At 46.9% G+C, this 25753-nt stretch overlaps 3 protein-coding genes across 4 annotated transcripts; 1 reads left to right on the forward strand and 2 right to left on the reverse strand.

The window, feature by feature from the left end:
- Nucleotides 1–118: 118 nt before the first annotated feature.
- Nucleotides 119–3274, reverse strand: LOC102716699 (protein NUCLEAR FUSION DEFECTIVE 4). Its single transcript, XM_040525151.1, has 3 exons — nt 2857–3274; nt 1327–2213; nt 119–898 (listed from the first exon to the last, which is right to left on the reverse strand). Exons 1-3 carry the CDS (start codon nt 3187–3189, stop codon nt 418–420), a joined length of 1701 nt encoding a protein of 566 aa, XP_040381085.1. The 5' UTR covers nt 3190–3274; the 3' UTR covers nt 119–417.
- Nucleotides 3275–11162: 7888 nt separating this feature from the next.
- Nucleotides 11163–13012, forward strand: LOC102716979 (putative UPF0481 protein At3g02645). The gene is made up of 2 exons (XM_040524867.1): nt 11163–12910; nt 13009–13012. Exons 1-2 carry the CDS (start codon nt 11163–11165, stop codon nt 13010–13012), a joined length of 1752 nt encoding a protein of 583 aa, XP_040380801.1.
- A 4142-nt stretch (nt 13013–17154) lies between these two features.
- On the reverse strand, nt 17155–22101 carry LOC102717259 (probable protein phosphatase 2C 54). Of its 2 annotated transcripts, none has more exons than XM_015838271.2 (4): nt 21779–22101; nt 19379–19579; nt 18566–18762; nt 17155–18098 (listed from the first exon to the last, which is right to left on the reverse strand). In XM_015838271.2, the coding sequence occupies exons 1-4, from the start codon at nt 21872–21874 to the stop codon at nt 17525–17527; spliced, it is 1068 nt and encodes a 355-aa protein (XP_015693757.1). In that variant the 5' UTR covers nt 21875–22101; the 3' UTR covers nt 17155–17524. The 2 variants fall into 2 exon arrangements, with proteins under 2 accessions (XP_015693757.1, XP_040381485.1); XM_040525551.1 differs by having other exon boundaries at nt 17170–18098; nt 19379–19502; nt 21779–21801.
- Between the last annotated feature and the right edge of the window lie 3652 nt (nt 22102–25753).

The following is a 25753-nucleotide window of genomic DNA, read 5'->3' on the forward strand; positions in this document are numbered from 1 at the left end:
ACCTTTGAAGAAATGGGCAATAGTAAACCATACCTTTGAAGAAATGGGCAATAGCCTATTCTGCTGAGTGCTGAGATGCTGAAATGCATGAGATATATTTTTTTTTCTCAGAACATGATAACACCCAAATATCACACCTATTGTGAGATTTTAGTATATTATAAATTGCTATGATACAAAAGGAGCAAATTCTGTTATTACATTCTCGGTTTGTTGCTTCAGCGCATTAGCCTAGAACCAGCAGCACCAGAATCTAGCACTAGAAACTCGACAAAAATCTCTCATTCCTGAACCTCATAGCTCAAATAACAGTGTAGATCACCAATACTCATAACTGAATATAGTAGATCCAAGAATACCATCAAGCAAGCTCTCTATCTCATATACTACATTAATGCAAATTCTTGAATGCCTTTCTCAGTGAGCAGAGCTCCTCGGCTGGCTGAAGGATCCACCAGCATAGAGCATCTGATATACTGGTCGGATTCTCACTGTCAAAACTATGCTCAGCAATGTGCCCAAGCTAGCCACGCCAGCTAGAACGCAAAATGTAAGTCTGAAACAGTTAGGGCCATGGCATGCAATGTCAGTGTCCATTGTTGTGGCGTGCTGTCTTTCCACTTCCTTGTCATAAACGTACCCTGCGAGACTGTTAAACAAGAGCGCGCCAAGAGGATTCCCCAATGAGATGAAATTGAAAATCTTTCCGAAGTGCTTCAATCCAAACAGCTCCGATGAAGTTGACACCATCACCGAGAATTGGGCACCGTAACAAATGCCAAGTAAAGCAACAGAGACATGAAGTGTGGCATGGTGACCCAATGCAAAGAGAAGGTATATAATTATCATCATGACTTGGGTGCATGTAATCAATGTTGTCCGTGGAAGGGTCCTTGACCTGCAATGAAGATCAATGAACTGAGTACAGAATAGTCATACAGAAATTTTGAACATAAAACAAGGTACTTCAGCAATGAACCCCAAAGAAAGTATTGTCGATTTAACATTTATACATATTGGGGGAGGGAACTATACCTACTGTTTCTTATATTAAAAAGTAGAGAAGTTATGGTTGGTTTGTTATTTACTAGCTGAAAGTTTGAACCTGGATTGGAAGTTTGATGAGGGAAATAGATGAATCATGAACGATGGCAGAATATAACATGTTTGCACCCCCCCCCCCCACACACACAAAACAAAGGAAATTTATGAGAGGGGTATCTACCAGGTACCACACACTAAACCACAAACTCCAAGAAACTTGATGGAATGACTAAGCATCATTTCAAAACAAATGCAACTATGTAGGACAAGAAATTCCATTACCTGACAAGATACTCAGAAACAGCACCGCCTCCTAAACGGCCAAAAAAATTGCCGAAACTGAAGAGGGAAAGTGATATGGTTGTATCAACAACACCTGCTGCAATTCCAACTTGTGCTAGATTATTAAGAACAGTGACTCCAGAACCGACCCCAATAAAATATACTGCAAATAAAAGCCAGAAATCAGCCTTCAGCAGTGCTTCACGAAATCTGAAGTCCTCTCCCCTTTTTGGTCTTCTTCTCTTCTGCTTTATAGCCCCTTCACCCTCAGCTAAGAGAATGTCAATATCCATGGAATCATCATCTTCTATATTACTAAGGTTTGATGCTGATGACGAAGGAAGTAATGGTTCTGTATGCCCATGATCAGCAGAGGAAGAGCAATCTGATGAATCGGATTGCCCTTTTCTTCGGTTACTTGGAAACAATGTCATTTTCAAGGGTACTGTAAGTGGAACAAATAGGATAAGGACCATAATGACAAGCAGAACATAGTTCAGAGCATCAGTAAGAGTTACGAAATGATCCAATATCGTAGCTGCAACAAGATAAGCCCCTAGAAGAACACTGGAGAGTTGTGTGAACAGAAAATGGACTTTCTCCGAAGAGTTCTCCACAAGTGAGGGTTCACAAGGCCGCACGAAGTACATTGTCACGAGGCATACAACGGGAACTCCCAGGGTGAGAAAAAGCAGAAAGTTCGCCGCTGAATCATGGAGTACTCCAGTGTATATCACAGTGTACACAGCAGCACTCAAACCGGCGTACCCTTTAAGGATGCCAGCAACAGCACCTCTACTGAGTGGAAAGTTCCTCATGTTGGTTACCAAAACAGCAGTCCCCAACCATGCACCACTGTTTGCAGCAAGGCACAAGGCAAACCATATCTGAAATACAACAACAGGATCACTAGTCAGTTCAAGGTATCCTTGATTACTACTAGTATCAAAGTAAAGATCACCATCAGAAGAAGCTAGTCAAGAAAGCTAAACCCCACAAAACCTGCCCCAACACAGTTACACAGATATCTTGTTTGTGTGTAGAAGTAAAACTCCTCAATCTGTGCGCGTTGCTGGCGTGTCAAGCCAAATGGCGCATGTTTTTTTCAACCCAAATGTGGTCCATACTTGTTTGATAGTGCTTGGTACAACGATTCTCAATTTGGTGTTTTCTTTTGTCTCTAGGATCTTAGAAAATGACTCCTTTTGTTCCCGGGAACAGGTTCCTTGCTACCATATTTACAAAGTCGTTACTTGCACCGCCTAAAAGTGGCCACTTGGCGTAAAAGAAGCGCACCACACCTCAAATCACACTACAATATAGTACACCAATTCAAGTCCAATTTCACAACCTAGCGAAAAATGTACAGCTAATAGTGCATTGAAAATGCAATTTCTTTAAAACCAAAATTACTAAAAAGGACTTGGCAAACCGATCTCAGAAGTGAATTAGCTAGTAGCAACAGATCCAAGAAAGCAAGGAATTTTTTTTTCAGAGCAGAGAACTGAGAAGGATGGATAGATCGATCACCAGCCAGTACGGCAGCGCAGGGCCGGAGGCAGAGACGGCGAGCCAGGTGGATCCGTAGCCGAGGAGGCAGGCGGCGGCGCCGACGAGCAGCAGCAGCGCGGGGTGGAGGCGGTTGCAGAGCACCCCGGGGAGCAGCCCGAGGTTCTCCCCGACGTCGCAGGCGACGCCCAGCAGCGCGAGGCGGCGCTGGTCGGCGCCGAGCGCGACCTTGAGCGCGTGGGAGTAGAGCGCGAAGGTGGAGCTGGCTCCGCCGGCCACCTGCACCCACACCGCCGCCCCCAGCCCCACCCACGGCGGCCTGCTCCCCGCCTTCACCGCCACCGCCCCCCTCATCCTATTCCTCCCCCCGATCAAGCTCACGCACGCACACCAGCACCGCCGCGCGGAGAGGGAGATGCCTCCACGACGAGACGGTGAGAGGAGCGGAGCAGAGCAGAGGGGGGTTTTGCGCGCTGCCGCGTCGGCGAGCTCTGTATTAAAGTGGGATTTGTGGGGAGTCCCTGACACGTGGGTCCCTCTTGCGGTGGCCCACGTGTCAGTGACAAAGCAAGGGGGTGGGGCAGGTTCACGTCACCTCTCCGACGGCGACGGCGACTGTGCCGGCCGGGCCGGGGCACGGTGGGTTTGGTGCTGGAAAAGCGGAAAGCGACGGGTTGGTTTCGATGGGCCGGGCCGGGCCGGAAGAGGCGGAGGGGACGACCGAGGTGGTGGCCTGGTGGGCCGGGAGTGAAGAACTTTGTCACTCGTGTGGCCCAGTGGAAGAAGGGATTTAGCCTGTCAGCGACCTCTTTCTCTATCTTACAGATGAAAAAAAAGTGCTCCCTCCTGGCTCCTCTGAGTTTTAGTTTTTTTTTTCTAAAAATAATATTATTTTAATATAAAATTACAAAAATAATTTTCTGGCATGTGTAATTGCGAGAATATCATCCTGTCGAACTGGAGGAATTCGACAAAATGCTTGTCGAACATGGAGAGAGTAGCATGACCCTATCAAACTCCCCTAGTTTAACAGGTCCGTTACCTATTACAACACAAATAGCATGGATGTTAGACCTATCGAATTGGGGATTTCATAAGTCACTCTCCCCCTGTTTGATAGGCACCCTGCCGAACTACTCTTTCGAGGGTGCTATTCTCACAGTTCCATGTGACATGAACCTTTTTTTTTTGTAATTTTACATTAAAAAAATATTATTTTCAAAAAATCTGCTGAGTTTTATATGGCGTTTCCAACAGCCAAAAGGTACTACACGCAGGTCATTTCATTGGTCCAAAATTACAAATATTTTTGTCCAGTGAGAGTATATCTATAAAACGATGTATCTTGTGTGTCTTTCTCTAAACATTTTGATGTAGCAAGTCATATTGCGTTCATGGAAATTAATGGGTTATGGGAAAAACATATAGGCACACAGCACACAGACAAAATTACTTGTGTAAGGGCATATACAAAAGGCAACTTTTTTTTAACAATAGAAGCATAACTTGCATTTTCTGCACCAACTAAGAATTAATGATGGTTGAATTGGCTGTGTACATCCAGTTTAGATATAGAGGCCATGTATTATCTAGAGTAAATTTTGCTTTGAGCCATATATTTTGGCCAAAGTTTCACAATGGACTAGGTCTAAACCAATTTTTTCACTTAACACCATATGTCTTTCAACAAGTTTGCAATTTGGAGTAGGGGTCAACACACAGAAAATATATGAAAAAGTTTCATACAGCAAGGGATAAATTTTATAAAGGTAAAATGTTGTATGATTTCTTTATTCTTTTCTAGTTTGAAAGTTATCTAACCAACTACTTTTATTTATATTTCCATTCTACTCATTTTCATTTTCTCCTTTGATGTATATAAACTTATGCCTTTCTTATGAATATATTCACATCATCTCTGATTTCTGTGATTTGCTAAAAGAATGATTATGAGATTATAGCTTAAAACATGTTTCACGTGATTCTCAAAACATATTTATATTAATACAAATGAAGATGATGGTTAGAACTAGCTTTTCTCTCACATGTGCTATTCTTTTACTCAAACCTGGTCCAACTGCCAACAAGTGCAAAGGAACGTGATGTTAAGTGAAAGATTGATTTAGCCGTGGTCCATCGTAAAACTTTGGTCAAAAAATGTGGCCCAAAGTGAAATTTACCTATTGATCTATTTTCTTAAGAAAAGAATGATGGGTGAAGGTAGTACTGTCACGTCTAGAAATTTACACCAAATTTCTGAACAATAGCATGCATTGAATCTCAGTCTAGAAATCAGCCCAAGTACATACTATGATAAATTAATACACAGTTCCACGACTTAAAAACAAATAAAAATAATTATCTATCGAAATGCAGCGAAAAAGAAAAACAAGACTAGACCATCTAATCTTCAGCTTCATCTAGCGATGACGGCTCCACACCACAGGCATTCTCGACGGCGGACTGAACTTCACTTCAACCTTAGGAACAACCTTCTGACTAGAATTTTGGCACTTTCTTTGGTGGAGGGAAAATAAGCAAGGCTGAGTACAAACCACCGTACTCAATAAGTAATACCCAAGAGTAGGGGGAATAATGAATGCAATAGGGTATCAAAGATAGGCTAAGGTTAAATTGCACAAAGCTGTGGTAATTTAGCAAAACAGTAGATAAAATAGACTGAATAGAAGTAAAGTAACATTTAAAATAATCATCCACTGTCCAACGTTACACCACGTTGCAACAGGCCCAAACCACTTTCCAGCGTTACAACACATTGCAACAAGGTCAACCCTCTGTCCAACGTTAAACCACGTTGCGACAGTCCCAAACCACTGCCAACGTTACACCACGCTGCGCAGGGTCAAAACAGTTCCAAGATTAATCAAATTATAAAAGGTTCAACTAATCCCAGTGAATCTGTCAGTTCGTCCAATAACCGCGGGCACGGCTATTCGAATAATTTTACTCTGCAGAGGTGTACAACTTTACCCACAAGACATGGCTCACAAGCATGTTACCATGCCCCAACGTATCACCGCGATACCTCAGTATGGAAACCATGATAAGACCTTTCACCTAACCCTCCCTAGACAATCGCACCGCACTTCAGGTTTCACCCCCTCCTTTACACCAAGTTGGGCAGTCCCCTCTTGTGCCTTAGTGAATCCGGAAGCAGCAGAGGCTTTCGTTACACCACGATTGCCCGTCCATACTCCATCACGCTCACCCTTGCCTTGGTACGTCGAATAGGGACAAGCTAGATTACGAGTCTCACCGTTGCCCATTCTGTCTTGTGGTTAGTACGTGTAAGACTTTCAGGGTTTCCCGAGAACCGGTCCTTAATTGCCATGGGTGCGACTCTCAAAACCATGCACCCACAGCCCACCATAAGCAATATTTTAGTTGTATTAAATCCGCATCGGGAAATGAATAATGATAACAACCATTAAAGGTGTATCAAAGTGTAAAAGATGATTAAATAATAATTGGTGAGCTAGGTGAATTAAGCATGGCTAAGCATTGCCTAAACCTATTTCTAGTCAAAATTAACCCTGGGATTACAATAATAAGTGGGAATCAACGGATATATAAAGGTAAATGCCCAATAGGTAAATAAAGTAAATAGATTTGCATAAAACAATGCATGTTTGAATGTAAAGCGGGGAATTTTATAAACATGGGATCAATATGATCAAAGAAGGGTGCCACTTGCCTTGCTCTGACCCACGAGGAACTTCCGCGACAACTTCGAGAACGAACGGCGCTGCGACGGGGTCAAAACCTATGACAAACAAGGCAAAACAAGTAAAAACAGACTATAAAACTACTGAAACAGAAAAAGAAACTATTTTTAATGGATTCTTGACATTTTTCTTGATTTAATGAAACTTGAATGGATCTAAACGGAGACTAGATGAATTAGCTATGAATTTTAGAAGTTTAACTGTGTTTTTAAACTAAACAAAAAACCTTAATGAATTATTGCGCAATTAATCGGAGGCGTGACGTCAGCACATGAGAGAGAGGGTGCGCTGATAGGTGGGCCCCACTGGTAGTGAAAGAGAGAGAGGGGACAGCGGCCGACACATGGGGCCCGCAGGGAGAGATAGAAAGGGGGTGAGAGGGGAGACTGACCTGCGGGACCCGTGAGAGGGAATGAGAGAGAGGCTGACAGAGCGGGCCCATAGCTTGGGTGAGAGAGGGAGAGAGTGATGGGTGGGCCCGGCGAGGCAGTGAGAGAGAACAGAGGAGGGGGAGGAGATGGCTCGGCCGAGCGGCGCGAGCGGGAGGCAGCAACGACGGTGGCCGGCGGTGCAAGGCGATGGCGGTGGACGACCGCTGGTGGACGGCGGCGACCGGCGCGAGGGAGGTTGTGGCGGCGCAACACGACGATGACCGGCCAACCGGCAGCGACGGCCGACGGCGCCAAGTGGCGAGCGGCGACGCAACGCCGCGCGGGACGGCGACGCTAGGTGAGGGCGGGCGTGCGCGCAGGTGGCGGAGACAGTGAGGCCGAGCGGCGGTGGCTTGGCGCGCATGCATGCGCGGCGGCTAAGCGGTGGCGCGGTGAGGGGAAAGTGAGGAGGAGAGGCGAAGGGGTGTTCACCGATGACGCGGAAGGTGACAATAAGTCGGCGTCGATGAGGCGGAGGCGGTGACGCAGGAGGTGGCGAGATCGATCGGCGGCGGGGCGATGGTGGCGCGGCGATGCTTGCGGAAAGATGTGGCGGCGGCGTGCAAGGAGAGGGGGTTTATAGGGGGGCGGCGCTGGCTAGGGCGGGGAGGTGGTTGTGACAGCCGGCGCGGACGCAGAGGAGACGGGGAGGTTGTTAGCGGCGGCGTGGAATGCGGCCGGCGGTTAGCGAGCGCGGGGCCGACGTGGCACGGAGAATCCACGGCGGTGGGTACGGCGGTTGCGGCGCAGCCGTTGGGCCGGCGCGGGCGGAGCGGCGGGATCAGCGGTGACCGTTGCGGACGACGGCGCGACCGGGGAAAGCGGAGCGGCGGTTGCGCCTACGAAAGGGAGCAAGGCGGTGGCGCACGGCGAGGCATGTGGCACGAGCGCGGCTCGGCGACGGCGTGGGGTGGGGGCGAGCAGCAGCGGCGTAGGACACGGCCAGCGGCGCGGTCGTGAGCGGGTGCGAGCACGACGGCGCAGCAGAGCGGCGGCTCGGGCGGCGGGATGCGCACGTGCGGCGGTAGCAGACGCGGCACGATCGACGGCGTGGCACGACGACAACACAGGCGCGCGCGACATGCTCGCGGAGGACGGCCGAGAGAAGGAAGGCGGCAACCGGGACGGTGGCACGGGCGCGACACGAGCAGGGTGGCCGCGGTGGCGGGGCGAGCGAGCGGTGTCGTGGGGTGGTGCGACCGAGAGGAGGCGGAGGGGCAGCCGGGATGCGACGGTGACGACGGCGGAATGTCGCGGAGGTAAAGGAGGCGGGGAGGTAGTTAGCGGCGAGCGCGCGCGGCTATCGGCGCGGCGGCAGTGGCGCACGACGGCCGATGGCACGGCGTTGACGGCGAGGCGACGAGGATGGCGGGTGATGACACGGCGGCGACGACCGGCGACTCGCGGCGCCCGGCGACGACGACGCGGCGAGGGCACGGCGGCGACAGTGGAGGGAACGGGAGAGGGAGGAGGGGAAGCGCTCACCGGTGGCGACGGAGACGGCGGCGCGTCGGCGAAGGCGAGGCGGAGGTGGTGACGCGGTCGAGCGGCGGCTTGCGGCGTTCGGCGACGAGATCGGCCGACGACGGCGAGATGACGGGGCACGGCGGCGGCTCGGGATGTGTGGAAAGGGGTGACGGCGGCGCACGAACGAGGGGGTTTTATGGGGGGGAGGCGCCGGCTAGGGCTGGCGGCCGTTGGGGAGGAGACCAAGTTGGCGGCAAGCCGGATTCGGCGGCGGCGGTTGCGGCGGAGGAGTTGGAGTCGGCGGCGGAGCGGTGCGGGCTCGGTTCGGTCGGCCAAGGGAGGCGAGGCAGACTTGCGCGGGCGGGTGCGGTGCGTGGGCAAATGGGCCAGCGGCCCAGACAGATGGAGGAGGGGGAGCGCGCGTGGAGGGGAGGAGAGGGGATGGGCTGGGCTGGCTCGGCTGGCTGGCTGGGCTGGGCCGGCCGAGGAGGAGGGGAAAAAAGGAAAAAGAAAAAGAAGAAAAAGAGAAAGGGAGCAAAAAGGAAAAGGAAAAGGAAAAGGAAGAAAAGAGGAAAATTGGACTTCAGCCCAATTTAAGAAGTAAGGAAAAAAGAAAGGAAAAAGGAGGAAAAGAGGAAAGCCCCACTTTTACCGAATTTTAAATTAATTTGTTTTGCCAAATTTTATACTTTTGCAATTTGAGTTTAAATCCTGTTAATCGATTTGCGAACTTCGATTTAATTAAATTAATTTCTTTAGAGGGATTTTTCCTGAGTTAATTAAGCTAATTATTATTTACGAATTTTCTTTTACGAAATTAGACTTGGGATAAAACTCCGGGTGTGACAGGTACCCACAAGGCAACCAGTAGACCAGTGATGCTCCTGCAAGAGTCGAGCCGCTTCTTGAAGAGATTAACACATAAACGGAACGTTTCGTAGATAATAAAGAAAACTATCAGTATTGGTCTAAATCGTAGACACAACTTAAGTAAGAGCTTATTAGTGTTTTCTTTGAACGAATTATGTGGGAGATATATGGTTAACTTTCTCCATTCCATCAGTGTTAACTACAGCAGGTACAATTCCACTGCTGCTACGGGAGAAACAGTTTTTAGCACATGAGTATATATACACTCGTGTGCTTACATGTCATCTAAATAGTCATCAAAAAATATGAAAAAAAATTGACAAAATAGATTAATATAAGTTATATCACTCCACAAACATGCAAGTTTAAATTAAACTTCTATAAGTTGCAGTAAAAAAACAAACAAAACTGAAACTAAGTATACGCATATTCATAATTATTTTTGTTATTTTTGCTACAACTTGTAGAAGTTGAATTTAAACTTGCATGTTTGTGGAGTGATGTAACTCATATTAATCTATCTTGTCAAATTTTTTTCATATTTTTTATAACTATTTAGATGGCATGCAAGCAACGGGTGTATATACACCCGTGTGCTAAAAAACTACTTCCCTGCTACTGGTAGTTGGTATCAGGGGTGGAAACACGAAATTTCCAAGCCTAAGGCTCAACAAATAAGTATATATTTTTTGAATAAATTTTATCTAAAATTTAGTACTTTTCCAATATATTTTTTTACTAGACATGGGACTTAAGCTCAAGTTGCCCCATCTCTGGCATGACAGCATCAGAAGGGAGTTGAATAATGCCATGATAATTGCGAGTGGCCATCCAGCCCAAATTTCTTGGACCAAAAAAAACAGCTAATTTAGCGCCCCACATGTAGATAAACAAAAGCTTAACCGGGGTCACAGGCTTACTCACTGCCAGCGCTCATGATCCACGCTTCCTGTTATTATAGCCATGCAAAGCTGGTTCAGTCGATCAGAAACACTCAAGTGGTCATATTCAGATTCTTCAGCAATCCATTGCTAGAACTAAATCAATGTCCTTTCCAGTCTGGTATATAGTGTGTGTATGATCAGTGCCATGTTCTGATCATATCATGCATGCCCATAGATGCATCGATCAATCGCGACTTGGAGCTAGTGATTGATCATGCCCGATCTGATGGATATTTTATGGATGAATTATGGCCATTTTGTTCGGCAAATGTGTCACACTGTCACTGCACTTAGCTAGATCCAGACTCCAGGGTTGCTTGCTGCAAGTTGCTCCTCCTCTTGAGTGAGAGTTCGTCGGAACATGACAGAATTTTAGGGAGATTTCAGCTGATTAATTGTTGTAAATAAGTTCTACCAATGCTGAATTCTTTGCATTGTTCAGTATTAATCGTGTGCAAACTAAAGTAAACTGACCAATGCTTGAAACATTTTTGGGTTAATCATCATCTCTCTGCGGCTGGTGAGCATGTGAAAAATGAAGGAGACATGCATGGCCCAGATGAACATGGAATGGCAGAACGAGTTTCAACTCTACTGACCAAACAGTTCCCTCTTTTTTTAAAAAAAAATTTCCACGTTCTTATTGCCAATTCGCCATCAAGTATACTTAATTAGTTCGAACTTTAAACAAATTTACACGCCATGTAATTTAATCGTGAATCTATGATAGGTTCGCTATATATTACTGCAAAAGTGGATGAAACTAACAGAGCAACAAGAAGCTGCAGTGAGTGAGCCAGTGACAGTGAGAGGCGGCTCGGTAGCTTGCACGTGTGCAATTAGCTAGCTCGAGCTCGAGTTGATCGGCAATGGCTGGCTCCGATCACCATCCCGGCGGCCGGCAGGGCGCGCCGCTGGTGTTCGACGAGCTCCGGTGGGTGATCCAGATCCGGCACTCCCTCCAGGAGGACGGCGGCGAGGACGACGACGACAACGGCATCCCGGTGTCCGTGTTCAACGTGCCCAAGCAGCTGCAGGTGCACAAGCCGGAGGCGTACGTGCCGCAGTTCATTGCGCTGGGGCCGTACCACCACTGGCGGCCGGAGCTGTACGAGATGGAGCGGTACAAGCTCGCCGCGGCGCGCCGCGCGCAGAGGCACCTCCGCGCCGGCGTCAAGCTCGAGCAGCTCGTCGAGCAGTTCGCGCGGCTGGAGCGCAAGGTGCGGGCGTACTACCACCGGTACCTCGACTTCAGCGGCGAGACGCTGGCGTGGATGATGGTCGTCGACGGCGCATTCCTGCTCGAATTCTTGCAGATCTTCGCCGCTGCCGAGGCGTCGGAGGACGGCGGCGGCGGCAAGCCGGCGCTGAGGAGGGTGTCGTCGAGGATGGCGCACCTCGTCGACTTCGCCGGGAGGAAGTCGGCGCACAACCTCATCCTCCGCGACATGCTCATGCTCGAGAACCAGATGCCGCTCTTCCTCCTCCGCAAGCTCCTCGAGCCGCAGTGCTCGTCGGCGGATGAGGCCGGCGAGCTGCTGGGGAGGATGGTCACCGGCCTCATGAAGGAGCTCTGCCCCTTCAAGATGATGGACAACTTCCCGGCGATCGACGTCGCCAAGCACGCGCACCTCCTCGAGCTGCTGTACTACCTGCTCGTGCCGAAGCCGGCCGATGACTCCGCCGCCGCCGACGCCGCCAACGGCCACGACGAGGGGTACGACATCGAGGAGCAGCCGGTTGACGGCGGCGGCGGCGGCGGCGGCGGCGGCGATGAGAAGCCGTCCGCCGGCTGCGAGTACGTGAAGCAGCTGTTCGCCGCCGTGTGGGGCATCGTGTCGAACCTCAAGACCGGCCCGATGCAGTACGTGGCGAAGCCGATCTCGTTCGCGGTGAAGGCGCCATGGAAGATGCTCACCGTCGTGCCGGGCTTCTCGGCGATGAAGCACCCAGTGGAGTCCTTCTTTTCCGGCGACGGGGGCTCCACCGCCCGCGACCCGAGCTCCACAGCCGGTGGCCACATCAGCCGGCCGCCGCTGATCGAGGAGATCATGATCCCCTCCGTGTCGGAGCTCGTCAACGCCGGCGTCCAGTTCGTCCCGACGAACGGCGACATCTCCAGCGTGTCCTTCGACGCCAAGACGGCGACGTTCCACCTCCCGGTGGTGACGCTCGACAGCAACACGGAGGTGGTGCTCCGCAACCTGGTCGCCTACGAGGCGTCGGCGGCGTCGGGGCCGCTCGTCCTGACGCGGTACACGGAGCTGATGAACGGCATCATCGACACCGACGAGGACGTGGCGCTGCTGCGGGGGCGCGGGGTGGTGCTGAACCGGATGAAGAGCGACGGCGAGGTGGCGAGGCTGTGGAACGGGATGAGCAGGTCGGTGCGGCTGACGAGGGTGGCGTTCATGGACGCGGCGGTGGAGGAGGCGAACCGCTACCACGACGCGCGGTGGCGCGTGAAGACGAAGCGGTTCATGCGCAAGTACGTCTTCAGCTCGTGGCAGCTGCTCACCTTCCTCGCCGCCATCGTCATGCTGCTGCTCACCACGCTGCAGGCCTTCTGCTCCGTCTACACCTGCTCGCGGTGGTTCGGCGCCGTCACCGTCGCGCCGCCGGCGTAGACCCTCTCTCCCTCCCCGCCGACGACGTCGTTGATTTGGATATATTGCATGCATTTGGGTTTGTTGTGATGTGTATTTTGGTTTGTAGTTAATGTTTTTTTTCTTTTTGGTTTTGCGATTAATTTATACTTGTACGTACGTATCTTGGTTTTTTTTTTTTGAAAACTATACGTATCTTTGTTTGACAGATACTCCATCCCATCAAGAAATGCAAGTATTTTCAAGTATTTGAATCTCATCCCGCTATATAAGTATTTTCAGTTTTATTATATGCGGAAAGTAATCTAAACTCTTGAGGGATATCCCCTCGTCTATTATATGCTATTTAAGTAGTCATAAAAAATTTAATTTTTTTGTAAAGATAGATTAATATTTGGTATATCATTACACAAACATACAAGTTGAAATATGACTTCTCTAATCCATAACAAAAATAATAAATTAAATTCTGAATAATATACATATACTCACAGTCATATTTGTTATTTTTGTGATGGGCCATAGAAAGTCATATTTGAACTTGTATGTTTGTGTAGTGATATATCTCATATTAATCTATCTTTATAAGTTTTTTAAAATTTTTAATGACTATTTAAAACGGCAGGGGCGGAGCTACAGTACTACCGCCGGGGTCAGCCGACCCCGATGACCTCCGACGAAATCCATTATTATATTGTTTAGATAGCTAAGATAATACTAAAAAATTAGGTAAGATTAGTATATTCTAATCCCAATGAACTAATTTTCTTTTCTCACGAGTTTAAAATCCACTCCCATGTATTTACATGGTCTTCGTCACATCTGATATCCTTCGTGACCTTTTATGGTAGTCGCCGTGTTTGCTCAAAGAAGGGCTTTTGCTTTTGTTTTTGATTTCTGCAACCACACCATGTCCACGTCCTAATTTTGGATAATATTTACCGTAGGAGTTTGGACAACTTACCTATATGGAGTATGTGTTCACTATCCAAAATCAGGATTCGAATATATATATGTGGGCCAACCCAAATGTACTATTTGATTTATTTTAAAGCATCTCCAGTGGAGCATCTATACACATAAGGAGGTAATTGTTTGGCTTTTTATAGAGAAAGTCAATCTACATATTTATATATGTATTCTTAATGATCTAAAAACTAAGTCTGAAAAATAAACAACTATAACCCCATCCTCTCAAAAAAATTACTCTAAAATTAAAATTTTGGCTTATAAACACAAGCGAAAGGAAAAAGATAAGGCTGGTAGCACTTCAAATTTTTTTAGATCGATGGAAAAACTCCCTACTTAGGAGCCCCACAATATAAAGGCCCGAAATCTCTCCCAATGCTTTCACAACTAGGGACTCTAAGTGGTGATTGTTTGACTTTTTTAATAAAAAATACCAAACTACATATTTGTAATAATTTATAAATAAAACTTTTATATATGTATTCTTAGAGATCTAAAAGCAATGCTAAAAATTAAACTACGATGAAAAAAATTCAAAATCAACTCCAATTTATACTTAAAAATTTAAATTTGGCTTATAAGCATAAACAGAAATAAAAGATGGAGCTGTAAGCCGCAATCTACGTGGTTCTATCCAGTTTAACTAAACAGTAGTCTAAAGCTGTTTTGGTTCAAAATTTTGCGCTACCAAATAGTTGAGATTTTAAAAAGTGGTTTGGCAAGATTTGAATTTTCACCCGAAGTTGCCACTTGACCACGATGTTTAGGATCAAAACTTGTCTAAATTTTTGTACTACCAGTACATTAGCGATTAGCATGGTATCAAAGCAAAATCACTTTTAGCTTGAGTCAGAAGTCAGCTTCAGCTTAGTCTTTATTTATTGTTGACAATGTGTTTATAATATGATGTCTCTTCGCTAGTTACTTTTTAACTAAGGATCAATGTCACAATCACTTTTTTAGAGGAATATCACAATCACTTTTCAATGAACATAACCTGCCTAGGATTATAAATTATATTTTTTTATCAGCAGTTACACGATTACGATAAAGACAGATTGACCCAGCAACTTTTGACTTATTCTACATTCTATTGGTTCAGATCAGGCAATCAAAAATTTGGCAACAAAAAAAGGCCAGTTTTCTCCTTTTTTTTTAAAAAAAAAAGAGAGTTGCCCAACCAAAATCGCTGTAAATCATAATGTCTTAATCAGTCGGCATGGAATTAATTTTCGCTTGCGAATATATAGGTCATAGCGCATGAACAAAACATGATAAACGAATTTAACACAATAACATGACATGGACTTATCTGATCCAATCGCTGGCATTTTACTTAGAATAATCATTTCGAGGCTAAAATATAAGAAAATCCTTTACACGCTAACAATTCATCATGACAAGGACATTTAGTCCTTTTTTTTAATAAAAAGAAAATGCTGCAGCTGTGAGCTACCCCTTCTGCCCCACATGAACTGCAACTTGGCTAACATAATTTCTTTCTTCATGGCCTACGTTACATAATTATAAGGGGAATTATGCATGCTCAGATAAAAAATCATCCACTATATAAAGTAGCAGGAGAAAAATTCAGAAATTCTTACAATAATGGCGCTGAGCAATCAAGTTCAGTGACTATTCCCTTAGTTGGAATTTTTTTTAGATAATGTCCTTTACTTGTCAATGCTAATCTGGCGATCGGTATGTTTCCTACGCATTCTATACTTATAAGATTAAATTAACAATCATTATTGGTTTATGAAATCATTGACCTGCCTTTTGTCAAACTAGTTGATGACATAAATAAGAAAACCAGGCGAATAAAACTGCCACACATCAGGCAATGCTCAGCCATACGTGAGACTGACACCTAAAGCTGCGGATGGTATGTTGGATTAGGCACACAGCTAAGCATTCTGTGAGTTTCTTGATTGAAACTTTGTAAATATGAACAATTAGAAGCTTGCCGTTACCGGCTCGTAAATTTGCATTTTCCTGATTGAAAAATCTGAAATGCTGTCATCAAGTTCCAGTTTCTTGATTGAAATCTTGTCAAGAAGTTAGTACATCAATGGTGCTTCTCACCCTCTTCAACAGGGGAAAGAAAATGAAGAAGGGAAAAATAAATGAAATTACACCTTGGATCTCTCTATAGCAGGTTGCCTCCTCATGTGGTATGCTCACTAGCTGAGCACAGCTTATCTAAAAAGAATGAAAAATAGAAGAAGAAAAAAAATGTTCAGTGATGTCTAGGGTTATGGCCCCTTGGACCATAGTAATCTACATGGATCTCAGGCAGCTCATGTCCTACTCTATTCTTCTCTTCAGAAATGGTTTTCTCCATTTCACCAGATGGCTCACCATCAGTCTTTGCTACTGCTACTTTATCTCCTGATGTCTGCAAACAAAGAATGTACATCAGTTAGCAACTTAGTGTCAGCAGAGAGAGTCATTGCCCAATCCTTAATCAGAAAACTCAGATGATTAGCTAGTGATGAACACTTACATTATTCACAATCTGGTTGCTGAATGCTGAATGACTCTCTGCATCCAACCGAATGCTCTGAACTGTTGCAGCCATCAGGAACAGAACCAGGACAGCAGCAACCAATGGCAAGGAGGTCTTCATTTTGATCTCTGTTTAAGAATCTTGAAGAAGTTCAGAGACTGGACTAGCACTCCAACTCAGATGGAACAGTGAGGAGCTATGAACTTAGATTGTTGCAACCCCTTTGACCCAGAGATGATATATATACATCCTCTGCTTCTGAACAAAACCCTGGCCCCATCTAGTGATTGCTGTACTCATGTCTGCAATGAAGGGGTAATCGGAATTACTTTATGTTATCTCTGCTACACTTTAGAGAAGTATGTCTGCCCAAAGTATGGGCCATGTTTAGGCCACTGGTCCCTGGATTAGGTACCATTGCCATACTTGAAAGTACCAAATGTAATTAAGAACTTTGTCAAGTACTGTATTTGGTCTCAAGTATGATACACATCTGCTCCTAAAAAGTTGCATGCATGTCTCTCTGGGAATGCACAGATTTGCGTATATTTGCTTGTGCGTTCCTCCAAAAAAGTGTACAAAACCAAACTATTTAATTGGGTTGCGTACTGGAGTACGAGAAAGTTTGAATTTTTTATGCGAAGAACAGGACTAATCAGACGAAAATGATCACTGCCCGTGCAATTCGGCATGCATTATTTTGGTCTCTTGTGTGTTGTCTCCGTGTCTTTTGTATTAAGAAACCAGACAGCTGAATAATCACGAGACAAAACCATGGAAAAGATGAGCCAATTGGCGGCAATTTCACTCAATAGGGTTGTCTTTTACAAGGTCAACGTTCAATTGCCCTGACAGGAGCTGACATTTTTATTTACAAGAAAGTTAAAAAAAAAAAGGAGGAGAAAACATGATATAGTGAGCCTGGGCACTCACTTCTTACTCCCCAGGCCTCAACTTGTTACAGCCGCTTGGAATTCTCACAATTTCAGAGCTCAGAGCTCATGTTCGTTGGCTTAATTACCAACAAGAATAATAGCTGGTGTCACAACAATGGTAACATCTAACAACAATGGGGTGCCGAGATCACTACATTCAATTGAAACTCGGCAATGCAACCATACTACAGAAACTGCAGCAAGATGGACCATCACTGGTTTTGGCTTCCCAGGAGTGTCCTGAGGCTGTTGAGCCCTTCAGCTGAAATGCTCCGCGCCACCCTCCCGGGCCGGCTCACCCTGATCTGGGGAGGAGCATCCAGGTGGAAAGAAACTAGCACCGCGGTTAAGTTGTCAGTGGCGCCTCGCCTTATCGCCTCCTCGACGATCTCCTTGCAGCAGGACTTCGCATCGTTGTGTTCTTGGAGGCGCCTCCTTGCGAAGTCGACGGCGTTTTGGTTCGAGAAGACGTCCCAGATCCCGTCGCTGCCAATTATCAAGAACTCATCATCCTTTGTTAGTGTGACCACCTTTAGCTCTGGCTCAGCACTAAGTGGACCTCCTGGACAGCCAACCTCTTTCATGCCCTCAAGATGCCAGTCACCAAGGGCTCTAGTGACTCCTAACAAACCGTTCAGGTAACCGTCATCCACATAGCCACCAAGTGATTCTACCCGCAGTTTTTCACTGAGGCTGCAAGGCCTGTGGTCCATTGACATTTCAATTGCAGTGCCGCACCGGGAAAGAACTGCCCTGCAATCACCAGCATTTGCAACTAGAAGAGACCTGCAGCAGACATGAAAATATTAGCATCCAAAATAAATATTTTTTCCCTTACCATCTTAATGAAATTAATGGGCCGATTGCTCGGCCTTCCCAGCAAAGAAAAAAAAAGGTTTGTGAACAAGTGAAAAGGAATAAAAACGTAGCAAAAGGCTCACATAAAGATATGGTATGGATGTTTGCTTATTTATGCTTTTAGAACTATATCCAGGAAATAGTAAAGTGGTGAAATCTAACGCATGTGATAAAGATTCAAAAACATGCAGAATCTTGTGGCATAATATAATAACCAAACAGAGATGCTAGCCACAGTTATAAGTATCTAACTAACCCCAAAGTCAAATTGAACAGTGAAGAATCCAAGGTTGTCACAGGCATACAGGTCATGTCTCATGATACTGATAACTGATTCTTATAAGCACACTATTTACAAAGATAGGAAAACCACAGCTTCTGTGTCATAAAAGCACCTTCCGAAAATCATTGCTGTAAGTGCAGTTGTGCCAGAAGATAGTGTTGTCTCTGCAAACTGACTATCTGTTTGAACAAAGGATCTCCTTACTACTTTCTCAAGCTCAACAGGAAAATCAGCATCTTCCACAATGACCCTTGGTAAATTATCACGAACAAAATGGGCAGCATCTTTTCCACCATGCCCATCAAAGACCTGATGATGGAAATGGAGCACAGGCTTAACTCGTATAAACATACTATGCCTAATAGCTTTGTCAAAATACAGAAGCAGAAGAACAGGAAAATTGATAAACCTACATCCTTAATGTTACATAAAAACGGAGGCCCGCAAATGGGATAGTAAATTTACTCTACTCAGAGATCTCTACGTGCGTACAACATTCTGTATATGGATTAAGCAAGAAATTTCATTGGTGAAGAGTGCAGAACAAGGTTTGTAGGTGAGTACAGAGTATGTCTGGATATGATTGGTTGGATAGTTATTACGGATGCAATAATTTGTATTTACATGTTTTATACATATTTCTTAGTAGATGTACTCCAGATAAACTACACAAATAAACCAGGTCAAATGGCAATTGGAAAAAATGCACATGGCATGTTCATCTTCTATTGTACTGGCCCTCTTGATATGCTACTACTGGATGTAATGTAATCTGATTCAGAAAAACGTAAACAAAACTTTCTACTTTCATTACAGAGGACATGCTAATCTCTTTTTAGCTGTAGGTTTATACAGTAAAAAAGATCAGGTACTCATTTGTCAGTCAAAATCAGGGAAACATAAAAAATGAGAGGAAAGTACTTACACCATAAAAGGAAATAGCTTCATTATCCACAGATTGATAACCAAAGTTCTTAGCTAGGTCAGCAATACAAACATGGGCATCTTCCATGTATTGACGACCTCCAATATCCGACCAATCCCCTGACCTAATATTTGGGACAAAATTACCAGACTTATTTTGCTTGAAATCAGAAGCTACTGTGTTCTCACAAACTCTCTCCATCTGCACAAAAAAATAATGCTACATAAATTAATTTGTCCTAGAAATTTGAGCTGGAGCGATATGAAACAACTGTGGTGAGAAAAAGGGAAATTGTTTTTTATGCTTCTTTAGAAGCATGGCTAGACAAGCAAATTCAAATCACACGAGATGGTGGCCAAGCTGAACATTTGTTAGTTAAAGTACTAGCTGAGTGCCAAATAACCAATAATGTAACACATGACAACCAAACAAGAGACTAACTACTTGGAACAACATCACAGAATATGAGAAAGACTCGTAGCTGCTACTGTCTGCTGATTGAATAAGCAGAACCAATAGATGAAATAAATAAATCATCTAGAGTTATGTACTTCACTATTTCAGCACCGTTCATAGCAAAAATTTTATGACGCAACTCTTATGATCCAACAATCTCACTAGCCACAGGTAATTAAAGCCTAGTAGTTTCCATAACTGCAGTCTAGTTAGTTTCCATAACTGATAAAACAACAACCACTTCAAAGTTAGCTAACCACACGTACCAACCCAGGAGAGTTGTTTCCTTTGGCTAAAGAAGCCATAAGAACCATTCTTTTTTTCTCGTTTCAGTCGAGAGAGAGAAATAAAGTACCACGTGCGCTTTGCAAGTACTACTCAGTTCTTTCCTGTACTAAAGCACGTGATGATTATTTTTCCTGTTTAGTAGGTACAACAGTCTGAAATTAGTACCTCACTTTTTTGTTTATGATAATCTGTACCTCACTTTCATAACAAGTCTCAATCACAATGAACTGGCCAACGATTGAACGCTGCGACTACATACATTCACTACAAAATCAAACTACCAACGAACAATGCAATGCGTAGGCGACCAATAACGTATGACCAATGGCAAGCACAACCAGTGGCGGAGGACGAAAAAGAATAAGGTATGGCAGAGAGATAAGTTTTATGCTAAGTGCATAATAAAAAATTCTCAGTTACATGATAATAATTATACCAATTCTAACATTTAAATTGAAAATGCATAAGCGAGCATTGAAATTGAATTATACCTTAAGGAAATGAAGATTCGACAGGAAATGAAGATTCGACGCTAGAGCTAGCGGAGGGGAGCATAGTGCATAGGTGATAGACTAGAGATATGAATAATTTGCTATCCATCTTCTATTCTTCTAGATTGTCGAGCTAACATTCAATATTCACAAATTCACAATTGTGATTCAGTACATCAAAAAATGAAATCAGAAATTCACAAAAGCACCAATCAGAAAATTAAATCGCTGGTTTTCTATTTACTAACCGTAAAATCTCTATTTTCAAAAAGTAAAAAAGCTGGCTGCGCCCCCGCTGTCGCTGGCTCGCTGCGTGCGCCGGTCCGCCGGACGACCAAGTAGGCGAGTAGCCTCTCCGGCCTCCTCCGCCGGGCGCCGGCCCACCGGCGCCGCTGGGAATGACCGAATGGGAAGTGGGCAGTGGGGGGAGAACGGGAGGGGATCAGGGGAGAGAGAGGTCGCCGCCGCCCCTGCGGCGCGACGGCCGAAGGGACGACCACCGACCGGCCGACCAGAGTCCGCCTGGACCGCCTCCGCTCCGGCCTCCGACAACTCGGCAACCCTCGCGACGACGACGGCGGCGACAATGACGACTGGCGAGTGCGGCTGCTGCCTGCTCGGCTACTCACGTTTTTCTGGGCCAGCTAGCGTTTTCTTTAGGTTTTGGGCCGTTACTTCATAGCCAGCCACGGCTTCTCCTCCAACCGCCCAGCGCCGAGCTTGCCCGCCGGCCGCCGCGGGGGGAGGGGTGGGTGCTCAGCCAGTGAGAACAACACCTACCACCAAACTTTACAGCAAACAATGCAGAAAGCTTAACTCTTCCACAAACGATCACTGCTCGCTATGCACACACAATCAGTAGCAGAATTAAACCATAACAAAAACAACGATATCCTGTATGCTTCCAAGAAATGGAAGAGGCGTGTGCACAAAGCAAGCCCGGGATGTTTGCTTCCCTCCCAATCCATCCTTCCACGCCACGATCAAAGGAACTCAGATGAACCACACCAACACAGACGCATCAATCGATTCACTCAACTCATTCACCACAGGCCGATAAAAGATCCATCCAAGCCACTGTAGTAATTAACAAAGAAAAACCCCATCCCCCACACAAAAAAATCGAACCTTCACTCGCAGGAAAAAGGGAAACCTCAGTACCCACCCGAGGCGAGGGGAGCTCGTCGGTGTTCCCGTTCCTGTCGCCGCCGCGCTCTCCAAAACCCAGCCTTTCCGTGCCCTCCAGCTCCTCCACGCACATGGCGGCGCCGGGCGCTGGTGCGTGAGGAGCAGACAAGCAAGCAGAAACAAGAAGGTACTGCTCCGGCCGTAGGAGAGGAGAGGAATAATCGTAGGGGTGAGAGAGTGGACTACTGGAATACGAGGAGCAGATTCTCTGCGAATATCTGCGGCGAAAGAAAGAAATCGCTCGTGGAGGAGGAGGAGGGAAAGCTTGAGGTGGTGGTTAGTTGCAAGTCGATATTTTTGGTGGAGAAAGAGAGAGAGAGAGAGAGAGAGAGAGAGCGAGGAGGAAGAAAAGCACGTGGGCGTAGAAACGTCAAATCTGACGTGGATATTTGGGCTTTCGTCCTTGGGCCTTGGGCCCGGCTCTGCGTCGGCCCGCTTTTGCTGAGTCAGCGTCCGACGCGGACACCGAACCCGCATGCAGCAGCGGCGGCCGCGTCCACGTCGATCCCCTCGCGAACTCGCGGCGCGATTCGAGTCGGTTGTTTCGGCGAGATCCGGCGATGGGGAGGAAGCGATCGCGGTCACCGTCCGCCGGCGGCGGTGGCGGTTCGAGGGAACGTCGCCGGCTGTCTTCGCCGGAGTCTGGCGGTGGCCGAGGGTTTCCGCGTCGACGGTTTTACTTTTACGGGCCGCGTACGCCTTCGCCGTCGCCGTCGGCGGCGGCGTCGTCCACAGAGGAGGAGTGCTCCGACCAGTGTTCGCCGCCGTGTCGGTGTCGGAAGGCGTCGTCTCGGTCGAGGCGGCGTGAGCGCACGCCGTCGGAGGAGTCCGGCGACGATTGCTGGACCGGCTGGTCTCTGGGTCTGGGCTCGACTGCGGCGTCGTCGTCGTCGTCGTCATCGGTGGCTTCCCAGTCGGACAATAGCGACCGTGGGCGTTGCTGGCGTTCGCCGTCGCCTCTGTCCGATGGTAGCGGCCGTTGGTTTCGCCGGCGTACGCTGTCGCCCATGTGCCAACGCCGCCGGAGCCCACGACGTTCGCTGTCGCCGCCGTGGTCGCGACGGTGCCGTAGGCCTTCGCTGTCGCCGCCGCGGTATCGGATGCGATCGCCATCGCCACCTCCGGCTTGTGGCAGACAGCTGCCACCTCCGGTGTATCCGGATCGGCTGTTGCACCATGGCCAGAATTCCGAGAAGTCGCTCTACCTGATCTTGCGGGATAGCCACGGCGAGGGCGACTCCTCCGGCTACGCCGTGCACCGCATCCACGTGGCGCACTCCCGCCGCGGCATCTCGATCACCGGCCAAGAACCCGAACCACCCGTCGTCCTCTTCCGGGCTGCTCCGGGCATGGAGTTTATCAACGTACGTTTAAAGAATTGTCGGCGTCACCGGCAAAGACGGCGGCGATGTTGCCGAGAGCGTCATCATCGACGCCCGCTCGTGGGAGGTGACCACCGGCCCACCGCCGTCCTCCGTGAAGCACGGCATCGTGGAGCTCGACGGTGAGGTCTACCACGTCGACATGTTCCGCAAGGATCCCCGGTTCGAGGTCCTCGGCCCGGCGAGGGACGGCGCCGGCCTGAGGTGGTCGCCGCTACCGCGCCCTCCTTTCAGTAGCCGCGTCGTGTCGCTCGCCGTGCACCGGAGGGCAGATCGCGGCGGCCTCCTCCTCTCGACGGAGGACCGCGAGACCTACCTGTTCGACGTCGGCCGCGCGGCCTGGGAGAAGCTCCGCGGCGAGCCGCTGCCGTTCGAGGAGCGCGCGGTGCAAACCTCCGACTACCTGTTGCTCTCGACGTCGCCGTCGGACGGGCGTCTCCGGGCGCACAAGCTCGACGTCGTCAAAGACGGCCTCACCGACGAGGACCCTCCCTCCGTGAGGTGCGAGACGTACCGGATACACGACCCCATACCGATCATCACGCCGGCGGCGGCAGCGGCGGGCAACTCCACCAGGACGGTCTACCTAGGGAGAGGCAGGTTCTGCACCGTGCAGGACACCGGCGTCGTGGTGAACGTCGCGGTGTTCAAGGTGCTCGACTCCCACGCGTGGTGGCGGCGGCGGCGCCGGGAGGGCGAGACGGGCGGCGCGCGAGATGAGTAGCGTCGGAGCTGGAGACGGCGTTGTACAACCGTAGCTTCTCGGACAAGGACAGGCAGATTTGCCGGCTGAACCTGTGGAGCCGTACGCTCGTCGTCGCCGGCGGCGCAGGCCGCCGGCGTGGTCCGCATCTTGCAGGAGCACTCTGGATGTGAAAGTTCTGAAGCAACTTATCATGTATATCTATACCATCCATAATGTTAGAGTTGGGACCTAAAATTACAATTTTGACAACTGAAACAGCACGTTTTGTAATTATAGGATACGAAACGTTGTTTTCGTAAAAATGACCCTCAAAACTTTAGATACTTGATTCTCATGACATTGGGGTAATCTAATCTAAATACATATATTTGCCATATTACTCTTCGGCCTTATAACTAGTTGGTAATGTTTAACCACGCAGTTAGGAAAGCTTCAATGTGTAGAACTACAATTGGATGCAGAACTGCTAGCTCTGAATCAAAATTGATTTCTCTTGTCACTTGAGACTGAAAAAGAAAGCAAGGACACCACAACATATCACAAGCTGATAGACATAACCACCCGGTCTTTCAAAAACCATTACAACCCTTGTTCAATCACTTTAAAAGATAAGTTGTGTAATGAGTAGTAATAGTACTCAGAGAGATCACATAATACAATCCAAACTTGTTTTCCTTCAATAGAGGTTGGGATTGCACCACCGAATTGGTTATGTCGCAGATCCATTGTCTTCAACTCAGCATTGAATGACAAGGCCATGGGAAATGTTCCATTCAGTTCAGTCTCGCTTAAGTGGACATATATGTGTTTTTAGCGATATAAAAATAAAGCCTGATAAATAAACTACGATAAAAAAAACTTTAAAATTAACTCTAATTTAAAATTTAAATTTTGACTTACAAGTATAAACAAAAACGGATTAGGCCTATGGCTTTTGGACAGAGCAAGAAACTGAAAGCTGTATAGGCCCGTTGGAATTGCTCCGGTTAAATGGTTCCCTCTTAGACTCAAGATAAAAGGTAGAGAATTTAGGGCTCTGCAATTTGGAATGGATCCAGTCAACTTGTTATTGCTAAAATCAACCATATCAAGAATCGAGAAGCTGCATGCTCGTGGGAGGTTAGATATGTGATTTTTCGAAATGAAAATTCAATTTTATGAATTATTTAAAAATCCAAAAAAATCGTCTCATATATCCAGTGGGATTGTGGATCGGAGGCTCACCCAGAATCGTCGCATGCTATATAGCCTGGCCCATTATTGGCCCAGTCCACCAAGATATACGAATCGACGGGCCGCAGCGAGATCAGATGGGGGCGGCGGCGGAGTCACGTGAGGAAGGCCGCGTTTGTACCCTGGGCCGGCTGGCCGCCGGTGCAAGCACAGGCAGATTCGCCGGCTCAACGCCTCACCCTGCTTTTTATAGCCACGACCGCTCTGGATGTTATATTATGTGTGAAGCTTTTAATTACACTTAGGCCGCGTTAATTTGGATGGGGGAGAGGGTTATTATCCGGCGCGAAAAACGTGATAATAGATTAGCACATGATTTATTAATTATTAATTATTAAAAAATATGAAATAAATTATTATGATTTTTTAAAACATTTTTTCTATAGAAAACTTTTATAAAATATACACCGTTTAGCAGTTTGGGAAGCGTGCAAAAAAAAAAGAATCTTGGCTTAGTTATCCCCTCCCGAACACGGCCTTAGATATACTCCTCGTCCCTCCCACCGTGTTTTATTAGGTTAAAAAATATATAAATTTATGAAAATATAGGTTATGATTAAAATATCTCTAGTAATAAATCAAACACAACAAATAAATAATAATTATGTGAGGATTTTAAATAAGATAAATG

This window comes from Oryza brachyantha, chromosome 6 (genome assembly GCF_000231095.2).
Source record: "Oryza brachyantha chromosome 6, ObraRS2, whole genome shotgun sequence".
NCBI classification, from domain to species: Eukaryota; Viridiplantae; Streptophyta; class Magnoliopsida; order Poales; family Poaceae; genus Oryza; species Oryza brachyantha.